Source organism: Catharus ustulatus, chromosome 1, assembly GCF_009819885.2.
Source record: "Catharus ustulatus isolate bCatUst1 chromosome 1, bCatUst1.pri.v2, whole genome shotgun sequence".
NCBI classification, from domain to species: Eukaryota; Metazoa; Chordata; class Aves; order Passeriformes; family Turdidae; genus Catharus; species Catharus ustulatus.
The window spans coordinates 30,701,728-30,713,303 of NC_046221.1; the positions used below are offsets into that span (position 1 = coordinate 30,701,728).

The following is an 11,576-nucleotide window of genomic DNA, read 5'->3' on the forward strand; positions in this document are numbered from 1 at the left end:
GAGCAAGTACCTCCCTTCTGATTTTGCTGGGAGATTCCCTTGAGGTGAAATCCTTTCTTCTCTCACCTGTCTTGCTCTTCCAAGCGTTTTCCTCTTGTAGTTCTCACTATAACTAGTAGTGGCAGTAATGGTAATAGAAGTAGTAAGAATACTGCTGTTGCCAAAGAACTGAGAGAATAATGAAGGTGTGGTCATGGCCAAAATGTTTCTCACTGATGCTGCTGCTGAGTTCAGAGACAGCAGATATTTGGGGCTGGAAAGTCTCCTTTTTGCATATGCACATTCTCAGGGCGTTCATCTGCAGCATTTATTTTAGTTCTGACTTCTCTTGTCCCTTTTGGGCTTAGGAATAAGCAATCATGAAACCAGCCACATAGTCAATGTGGTATCCCTTTATTAGTCATCTCAGGGCTTTACTGAAATCTGATGTAAGCAGGGGCCTTTTAAGGGAAGTAGTTACATCCTAAGTCACTTCAGAATACAACCAGTTCAAAAGAAAAATAAGCTCTGTATGCAAATGATCCCATTCTCTAGTCTCAAGTACTTTTCTGTGAAAGATTTCGACTTCTTGCTGTTTTAGCTGTAAAGAAAGGGCTGATAATGAAAGCTCTACATGGGCTGGTGCTACTAGAAAATAATACGAGATAAAGTAGGGTGAGTAATAGAGAGCTTAGCTAGCTGCTGAAACTGGAGATAAAAAGCTGCTTTCCTCTGCTGGGTTTGGCTGAGTGAAGTTGAATCTCTTCACAGTAGCTTGTGTGGTGCTGTGCTTTGGATTTGCAGCCACAATGGTGCTGATAACACAAGGCTGTTTTCTGTGATTACTGACACGGAGTTGAGGTCTGCTGCTCCCTCACACTGCCCTGCAACCAACCCTGGGCTGCAGAGAAGTTGGGAGGGGACAGAGCTGAGACAGCTGAATGAGGGACATATGTCATGCTCACCAAACAAACTGGGGGAAGAAGCAGGAAGGGGAGCACATTTGGAGTGATGGTGTTCGTTTTCCCAAGTCGCTTACATTTGGTGGGGCCCTGCTCTCCTGCAGGTGGCTGAACACCTGCCTGCCTATGGGAAGCAGTGAATTAATGCCAATGAATTAATCCTGCAATTTGCTCTGCTTGTGCACACAGCTTCTGTTTTACCATTAAACTGTTTTTATCTGAACCCATAAGTTTTCTCACTTCTCATCTGATTTTCCTTTCTCACTGGAGTGGAGTCAGACAGCAGTGGCTGTGTGGGGTTGGGCTGCTGGCTGGGATTAATCTATGACAGCCTTTTTCCTTCCAAATTGCTTGGATGTAAAATGCAAGCTGTGGTCTCAAGCAACATGGTGATTTTACTATTTCTAATAATGGTAAATGAAGATAAGGGGAAAAAATGAAAACAGCAATGTTTTGTATGTAAACACTTGAAATGAATTTATTTTTTAAAAAATCATTTTTACAGTTGAATCATACAGTATATTCTTCTGTACGCCTTAAAATAAAAGCCTCCAGCTTTTAAAAATGCTTCCCAGTACAAAAGTGCTAATGTAAAACTGTAGTGTTTATGTATAGAAACCATCACTACACATCACTAAATATCACTCTAAATGTCTCTTCACCAGTATCAAGGTGTGGAGAAGAGATGGAAGATAAGACTTCATAATATTTAAGGGCTTTCTTCTTCCTCTTACAGTTCAGTCTTCAGGAGCTTCAGCGCTTTCTGCATATTTGAATACACTAGAAATGAAATATTAATGCATGTTATTTTTGCTGCAACTTCCTCTGCCAGCAACCAAAAATGCTGCAGAGAAAATGTCATTATTATTAAAGCTTTTAGTCACATGCCTATTGCTATCAGTTTTCAGATGCACTTACTCTTCCAAGCAATTTGTGAACATCATGGGTTTAATTTTTACTGGTGAGAACGTTCATTAATACCAACACATGGGCAGAGACTGGAGCTGTGCAGCAGTGAGGGATGGCTGTATCAAACATCTTTCCCTGCTCCCAGAAGATTTCCTGACCTGGCCTGTTGGGACTTGTGTGTGAGTTCTCACTGTTGCTTTCAGTGAACACTGTTGAATTATGCAAGTTCCTACTGATGTATGCTTGCTTTTAAAATAGATGGATGCTCAAAGCTCCAGGGCTCTACCATAATTTTCTTCATCTCACTGAGTTTAAGTCTAGCATCCTGTATAATTTTATTCCTAGTTAAATGTCTTTCAGCAAGTACTGATGGTGAGAATCTGTAATGCCTGGTGTTATTCCTTGTCACATGAAAAATGGGACTGCTTTCAGAATATTTCCAGAATGTGTCAGAACACTCTACTTACACAATGAAATGTCAGAGGGCTCATATGCGTAGAGACGGTTTGAGTATCTTCCAGTAATATCTGCTCTCACAGTCAGGGAAGGATCTGGGAAAAAAGGGTGAGAGAATTTGTAGAGGTTAACCTTCAAGCAGAAGGAAATAAAAGGAAATAAATCTTTCTGCACTCCTGCTTGCTTCCTAAATGTGTCTGTGAGACATGTCTGCTTCCGCTGACTAAGAGATTGTTCTAACAGGGTTACTGACATTTCAGTTTTAAGTGTTGTGTTTGCAGGTTTATTAGGAATGGGATGAGCTACCCATTCCAGCGACTGTGGCATCAGCCATTAAGGGAGGAATGCTGGACCTGTGAAGCTGGGTGGTATTGATCCACAAAACCAACTCAAACCTTTATATTTCTCATGAAATAAATTCCTATTAATCAGCCTGACGATTTGAGATGCATGGTGCAGCAGGGGCTCTGCGCTGAGATCAGCTCTCATGCTTGAGGTACTCACCTATGAACAAAACCCGAGGGACGTACTGGCCGTCAGGTGCAAGATTCTTGTCTGTGGTTTCATACTTAAAGAAAACAGAGAAGGTTCCTAGTCAAGGAGCGCATGTTACATAAATATTTTTTTTCCTTAAGCATACTTTGTATTATGAAGCACAGCACAAATAATACATTTTGCAGTTTAAGAGATTAACTGTCTGGGATGCAGTTTTTTAACAGCTGGAATTGCGAACTGGTAACAGTTCATGTTATTATTAAACTTTACATTCCTTCACTTTCTGAGCTTATGATAGCTACCAATCAAAAAGACTTACTATGAAATCTGTTATGTTTCAGCAGTGGCCATTTTCCTAGCCAACCCTAGCTATTAAACTCAAGTTAGAGAAGCCAAAATTAAAAGCAGAACTTTGTCACTTTCACTTAATTAAGTGTAACTGGGGAACTTACCACAAGGTTCAGCAGAATGAATTTTTCAGCCAGCTTCTGTATATCTTTGTGTTCAGCAAAGACCTTCTTGAGGGCTAGAGTAGAAACAAATGGGAAGGAAAATTGAAAAGATACCCTTGAAATTTTGTCCTCCAAAAAGAAATTCAAACAAACTGATGAAACAAAATGAAAATGTCCAGTTTACAACTGCAGCAAACAAAGATTTTCAGTTCATTCCATTGGAACGTGATCCATTCATTTATATTCTGCATTAAAGAGTAATTACAATAGTGCAAAATGTCCCATCTTCCTTCAGATGGTACAGCTGGCTCTCAAATTTGTGTGCTTAGGTTTGAATTTGAGCATTTCACCCTTCAAGCCTCCTGTTCTACTACTGTGGTTTCTGGCCCCAGATCTTAAGGTACTTGATAATACAGCATGTAGGGCTTCAGACTAAAATGTTTGGAAGGGTTTAAATGCTTGTACAGAGACCCTTCTGGAGTAGTTGGAGCTATGGATGGATGCAAAGATCTTGCCATGTGGGTTGACTTGCAGGAAGGAGGGCCCTCAGATAAATTCAAAGACATTGGGAAAGAGCAATCTCAGTTACCAGAAATCCTGGAAGATTCAGTTTCAGCCTGGATTGATTTAGTCCCTGGCTGGATTCAGTCTCAATCACTGATGATATCAAGAGCTGAATATGATCTTTCCAACAAATTGTTACTTCATGCTACTGGTCTCACTATTGCTTTTGGCTGATTGTGCTGTGAACCAAATTCAGATTTGTCAGAGGTCAAACCCTACTAACCTGTGCTGATTTCTGTATTCATTTTGTACTATGCAATACTGAATTCCCATTTTAATTTTATTTCTACACATTGGAAAGCATCTTCGTGGTATAGTAATTTGAAGAACACTCCCCATGCTGTGCAACCTAGTAGTCACTAAGTTTTAAGCAGAACGGTGGCTATATATATATGTATATATATTTTAAAGCAGCGTTTTTCTAGAAAATTAAAACACGAATTATGTTTTTTTTCCCTCTCGAGTGCAGAAGGATTACCTTGGCTGTGTGGGCAGTCTTCCAAGTGGTGGATGATCATCAGGGGTTTCTGGCTGGAAAAGAAGAGCCGTGGTTAGGAGCGGGCAGGCGCGGGGCTGGGGGCGGGCGCGGCGGGGCAGGTACCTGTGCTTGGCTCGGAAAAGCGCCTCCTCGTAGGTCTGCGTCCAGATGAGCTGGTCTCCCCAGCCTGCAGGAGGGACAGGGGACACACACACATCCTCAGATAGCGCCTCACCAGCGGGGACCCCGGGGGCGAGCCCTGCCCCTGCCCACCTCTGCCAGGGGGCTTTAAATCGGGAATGAGGGAGGAGAGGGGCTAGGAAATACTAGGAAAAGTTTTGCAGAATGAGTTGCAAGATAATTATTTTCTAGAACAGCATAGTAGCTGACACATCCACAAGATATTTCTTTTTCAAAGAATTTAAAACTTTTTTAAAAATGGTGGAGGTTTTTTCAGTTGTTTGGTTTTTTACCTCTGGAGAGTGTCTGAGGCAGTTTTGGCTTAGCCGCAGTGTCCTTTGCATCCTTCTTGCCCGCATCCTTGGCCAGAGCACAGGAGATGACGATGAGCAGCAAGAACAAGGACACGAAACTCTTCTCCATGGCTGCTCCTGGAACAGGTGAGACAAAGCCCGGGTGGTGGCGGTGCCTCCCAGCTCGGTGCTGGCGGCCAGGCACGCAGCAGTAAGGACGGGCCAGCAAAGCTCAAGGCACAACTATGCAGCGGGGCGAGTCGGGGCTGAAGGAGCAGCCCCAGGCAGGGCCGGAGGGCACGGCAGAGCCAGGTTCGCTCAGCACAGCGCCCTGAAGGACCCGGCCGCTTCCCACCCTTCGAGGATGTGCATGTCTGTGCTGGCTAGTTTCTTCTTTTTATACATATTGCATATGATCAGGAAAATAACTGAATTACAGCAATTCCCAAAGTCCTTGCAAGTCCTAATAAGTTCACAGATCTACCTTGATCTCCCAGTGCTGGAGTAACGCAGCTGTGGGTGCTGAAAAGTTGTTTTGTTTATTCCCCCATTTTACTGTGGGAGCAATTCAAATGAGAAATCAGAATGTTTAAGCTAGATTTTACCATGAACATTAGCATAGACATGGCTTAATGATGTTGTTGATGCTTCCAATCCTGTTTTTTCCCTCAAAAACATAATCTAATCCTTAAACCGAGGAGAGTGTATAACAAAAAGAGTTGGGAGGAGTTGATGTGCGTCCCAGTGAGAACTGAAACGGAGTTTGATGGTGAAAGCAGCACAAAGAAAAGAGCTTTTCCTGGGCCAGACTGGGGCATGGAGGCAAGACACATCTGATGGAAAACTCCTCAACACTTCAGCTGGGATGTTCCTCTGAAGGGGAAATAATTTCAGCAACATGACCCTATGTTTTCTCATTCCATTTCCTCCTTCTAGAAACTAGAACCAACATAATGGGTACAAAGAGAAATTTTAAGATATTCCAGAAGCGGTGCAGAACATTGAAAAGATTAATGTGAAAAAGAAAAGAAAAAAGAAAAAAAAGGAGAAAGGAGTCTACAAAAAAACCCCTCACCATAGCAGACAGATTGTTTTTAAAGTTCAGATAATGAAAAGTGGACTCCAGGAAAACAGAAGTGTTTTTCCAGGTAGGAACTGCAGGAGGAGACATAAGCTGAGTTTCCATGAGTGATACAATGCTCTTTGCTAGTGGGATGTCCAATAGAGCTCAAATATCCAGACAGAACCTGTTTTAAAGGTATGAAATACAGCTTTTACAGCAGACTGCTTTTCTGCCCCAAGAAAAGTCTCCTTGGCAAGGAAGAAATTGCATGAAGTTCAGTTAAACGCTGGATTGTCAGAGTTGCCTCAAGAAATGTTTTGGCTAGAGCTGTATGGCAGAAGTAATGCTTCCTTAAAAAGAAAAAAAAAATTTAAAAGTATTGGACAACCAGGAAATCAAAGATCAGGCACATTTTAGGGTATTGTAGAGGCATCATGCAGAAAGTAAAGACAGAGGAACATGAAAAGCGTTGCCTCTGGAAGACTATGTGCATTTTTAAAAAGCTTTCCAAAATAACCCCTCTGCTGTTTTGTCTTTTTTTTTTTTTTTTTTTTTTTAACCTGCAAACCCAGTATTTCTCTAGACATTTTCCTTCATAAGAAGCTGTGCTGGACCTTGCCTGCTTTGCTGCAGCCTTTCCTTTCCACTGCTCAGATCCCCATCCCCAGCTAGCTCAGGCTCACAGCTCCCCAGGTACCTTCTGGAGCAGAAAGTGTGCAGTGCCTTACCTTGTTTACTCTCTCACTCGCCTGCCAGGATGTGAAGGTGTTCCTGGTTTCAGTGTGAATGCTCCTGTTCCTACTGCCTATTTATGCACCTTCACACCCCAACTCCACCCACAAGCTTTGAATTTGAATACTACTCTCAAAGAGCTAAACTTTCCAGTTTTTCCCCACCAAAACGATCAGAGTTAATTTTGTAATTAAATAACACTACTGTTTCCTGTCAGATACTGTATCTAAAGCTCAGAGACATTCCTGTAGACTTTTGGAATATTTCTTGAAAGGTGATTTTAAAAAATTGGCAAAGATCCAAGTACAGGTAAGCTTAAGTCAAGACTCCTGATTTGCTTGAAGAGCGATTTGTCTTTTTTTGATTGGCTGGACAATCAGTATGGGTTGCTGTCCTTTTAGTCCTTAGAAAAAGTTAATTGATGACTCAGAACTGTGTATGTTAATCAGATAAATAACTGTGCACATTATACAGGTATGTGTGCACACATGCACATATAACAGCACATAGTATTGTAATCAAATTGAAAAAAAAGTTTGTAAAGCTGTCCACAAAAATGTGTGTGGAAGCTATACAAAAAACCTGTGTTCACAAGCAGAGATCTAAGCCAACACTTAATTTAAGTTCCACAATTAATTAGTTGTGTAGACATTTATTTTAAACTTCAACATGAACCCAACCAATCATCTTAGGTTTCAGATATGCATATAATACAGCTCAATGCTCAGGAAAATGAGACCTGGATGGTCATTTCCACTGCTGCACTGCCCACACACAGTCCAGTGCAAGTCTGTCCTCAGCAATACATGCTGAAACTATGGTATGTTCTCCTTGCTGCATGCCTCATATATTTCAGTGAGATTAAAATCCCTTGTTCATGGGCAGTGAATGCTTAACGTTTCTCAGCTGGGTAGATGAAATCTATCAGATATGGGTTTTCCTGTTTGAAAGTCACAGTGCTGTCTGATGGCTGCTAAAAGCACCCATTTGTTACAAATATATTTGAGGGAATTACAAGCTTTGGATTTGGCTTGCTTTTTGAGTTTGTTTTTTTTTCATGAAAAGTAATTAGGAAAACAGAAGCAAGATGGTGAACTCAAGTAAAAAAAAAAAAAAAAAAAAAAAAAAAAAAAGAGGAGTTCTACCATGCTTTGCTTAGCTGCTTGATATGTTAGGAGGGTGAAACCAAGGCTCCCAGGCATATCAGTCATTTTAACTTCCTTTTCTGTATGTTTCATGGAATAAGTATGCTTTCCTGAGAGAATTTGCATGTAAATTTCTTCTTCTCCTCCAGCACTTGTCCCTGAAGATCTACAGATGTAAGTTGTTTGCTCCTGGATACTGTCTGTCCAAACTATATCCACTCAGCTTTTCTTCCAAAACATGCACCAAAAGAAGTCTCCAAGGTCCATATTTGGACATGGGACCACCCACTTTGGACAATTTAGATTACATTCTAAATCCACTTCAGTGTATATCTAGAAGTTAACCTTGGGTACCCATTTTTGTCAACTTAGACAATTAATAATTACAACTTAACACACTCTTGCTCACGGTCTTCTTAGGTCACACCTAAGAGCCTTTGATAGTTTTAAAGCTTGTACAAGAAGCTCTAATTCTCTCTAGTGCTGTGAAGAGATAATAGGCAGCTAGGTTGTCACTCACACTTTATAAAAAAAATTGGGTTTGTCTAAAAATGCATCCCCAAAACCAAGCCCCTACCTGCTCAGGGCACCAGCCTTAGACATATCTCCATTTAGTTTGCACCCTTGCTTTCTCCTGTTTTCAGGGGATGCATTTATCTTAGCCTGTGTCCACATAGCCTTGTTCTGCTCTGACAGAACTGCTTCCTGTAAGAGTCTCAGTAATTCAAATACAGCTGCTCACAGGGGCTTCCCTGCCAGCACAAACCCAGTGACCTCCATGCAGATAGTTAGGCTTGTCTCCAAACCAGCTTTGTGCCTTGTTAATGAAGAGAGGAGGGAGCTCAGTCTTTCCCACAGCTCCCTGCTTGGGCTCTGGGACTGAACAGTACCCAGCTGCTAAGTTTTCTTCTGGCCTTTTATAATGGGCTACTTTCCCTGCCTCAGTCACTAAATCCTGCAGGAACTGCCCCAGAGAGCTCCAAACCAAATGGGACTATTCCAGAGTGTTTTTCCCTCTTGCCTACAAAGATCTGGTAGACCCTATTACTGTTAAATATTAACATCTTTACAAAACCAGTCATCCAATTTTTAATATAATTTTGGTTTCCCTGCTCTGAGGTGCCTTTGTTCATTATATTATATAGAAATTTGCAGAGCTTCAGGTGGCTGATGTTACAGCTGTTCTGAAGGCATTCTCTGATGTGCTTTGTTTTTTCTTGTGTTTTGCAATACAGAAGTTTTAGAATTCAGGCATTTCTCCTAATTTCATAATAAACATATTTCCAAGTCTTATGATCTACTGCTTAGACTAAAGATCAGAGATTTACATGGGAGGAATGAGAAGTAATGAAAATGTGTAACCAGTCCCATACTGGCAATGCTGTGAGTCAAAGCCAGAGACAGACAGATCTGGAAATCATCAATCTTCCAGTGTCCTTAAAGTAGTAGTACATTGCAAGACATAGTAGTTGAAAGCAAACCAAATTTATTTGAGATCTGGTCAAATTTCTCTTGTCAGTGCTTTAACCCCATACAGGATTTTTATCACCTGAAAGCTCTTCAGACGAAATTTAACTAAAATTTTCCAGAAAGCCTTATACCCCAAAATTTAGGAGCTGAAACACCCTCTTAAACCGATGACAGATGCAGGCTCCATTTTGTTTCCTTTGTGCCCTGAAATAGTTCAAATCCTTTTCATGAATATTAAAGGTAGGTGCTGTCTGGACTGGGATGTGCAATGATGATTGATGTCACACATGCCAGGACTGTTTATTTGTGTAACAGGCATTTATATTTAGGTAAGAAAGTGATTTTCCTCGCACTGGATCAGGAAGTATTTCCTAACACTTGCAAATGGAAAGCATTACTAAAAGTGAAACTGGTGTCTTATAAGTGGTCCAGACATTCTCTTGAGAGTTGGAAGGCCATGGTTCAACCATCCCTGGTGTACTTTATTTTCATTGCAAAGCCACATTTCAATATATGGCTGGAAGGACAAAAGTTCAGCAGATTTCTGTTGCTGAACATTTGAAGCTGGTTACTGGAGCTCAGGTAAATTTTTGCTAGGAATCTGATGATTTGTCCTGAAGGACGATGGTTTTCCAAAATACGTCAGCCCAACATTTCCCTCTTTTTAGTTGAATACATTACTCAATTAACTTGCACTAGCTACAGTTTATTGATAATATTTTTTGACTGGCAGAAGAGATGCTAAGGATTTAAAATGTGATAATCTGACTCTTTAATTGCTGCTTGCAAAACACAAGAGCAATCTGTGAGGATTTTGTTTTCTCTGGAGGCATTTTTTTTCCACTTACATGTGGATGTTTATAATGCAAATCACCACCACTTGATAGAGGCTGTCATGAAAAGCATGGAGCATTTCTTACATTGTTTTAGATGAAGATATGGGTTTGTCATGTAGCCAGTTCTTATCCCATACTTTGTTTTGAGTCTTGGTGTGATGTCTGGAAGGCATTGCTGAATGACACGTTTTAAAATCACTAAGTCATTTGAAGACCCCTATTAAGTGTACTTGCTCTTGTATTGTTTAATGCCCTTTTCACAACAATAAGGAAACTGTCATGGTCTATTACACCAAGGAGTTTTAAGGTTTCCAGCATATGTGGAACTGAATTGCTCAGTTGTGTTTGGTAAGAGAAAGCCTGATCCTAGTAGCATTTAGATTTAACTTTGTAATATTTTTTTTCCATCCCACAGGGAAGCAGTGAATGGGTGAAGAGGAATTCTGTGATGAGAGGGATTGGGAATTTGGGGTTGTACCACGGCCTGTGAAGAAAGCTATATATCTGGTCTTCTTAACTGGGCAAGTCAATTATGATCAGCAGCTCTTAATGTCTGAAATTCTTATACTGAAGTAAACATGTTTTAATAAAATAAAATAACTAGTTCTGTCTAAAGTCAGAAAATTTTCTGTACTACAAAACTAAAGCAAATGACTCCTTCCCTGTCTGAGTAAGTGATATCCACTTTTCAGTATAACATGAAATCTGTAAGCCAGCAGTTCCTATTTTGTTATAGTGTAATATTTGAGAATACTGGGGAAAGCATTTATGTTTTGAACAGCTTATTTTTGTACTTAGCATCACATGGACATTTTTAAAATAGCCCCTTTCTGTTAATTAAGACCCCTTCTGGTTTTGGCCTGCCTTGGTCCTCGGATACTAAACTCTATTACAGGCAAGTAGCTGAGCCAACAATGTTCATAATTCAGCGCGTCTTCCAGAGCTGCCACCTTGCTGTGATCTCTCTGTAGGCGTCCTTTGTATTCATTGTTCTTATTTCAAATTTATGTCTGTTTGTCTGTAACCCATATCCTCTTAGTTTTCATAATGCTTTGCCTGGAAGATCAAAAACCTTTGGCTTCTAGTGAGTATCGGTGACATGACGTCCCAGATCTGACTCCAGAATTCATGGTTCTTAAGTAGTAATGGATGGGACTCTCTTTATTCTCTTTATTCTTGCTAATTTACCTCAAAGTTTGCAAAGACAAAGATGGAGGATTCCATCCTGCTATTTTTATTTTTGTTTTAAATGAGCAGTAAACACATCTCAGTGAAATTCCAGCTGAAACCACTGACACAACAGCTTTCTTAGCCCCACTGTTGCTTGTGTGCTAATGTCTTTTTTTTAACATTGCTTTTGCTTTGGGGCCAATATCCCAATCAGCATGACCTCTGCAATGAAGTGTATGCATTTGCTCTGCTGAGTTTCTCTTTCCTGGTAGTGTTGGTCTTTTTCTTCAAGCTGTGGAGACTCGAGGTGTTGACACTCTCTGCATAATGTGCTCCACAGAACCCTCCTGCTTCTCCCAAGTTCTTGACATTGCCTTGGCTTGTGTATTCCT

At 40.7% G+C, this 11,576-nt stretch overlaps 1 protein-coding gene across 1 annotated transcript; it reads right to left on the minus strand.

Moving 5' to 3' along the window:
• Positions 1-332: 332 nt before the first annotated feature.
• On the minus strand, positions 333-4,898 carry AGR2 (anterior gradient 2, protein disulphide isomerase family member). Its single transcript, XM_033079091.1, has 7 exons — positions 4,769-4,898; positions 4,419-4,482; positions 4,296-4,348; positions 3,254-3,327; positions 2,811-2,874; positions 2,318-2,401; positions 333-1,721 (listed from the first exon to the last, which is right to left on the minus strand). The coding sequence occupies exons 1-7, from the start codon at positions 4,896-4,898 to the stop codon at positions 1,672-1,674; spliced, it is 519 nt and encodes a 172-aa protein (XP_032934982.1). The 3' UTR covers positions 333-1,671.
• Between the last annotated feature and the right edge of the window lie 6,678 nt (positions 4,899-11,576).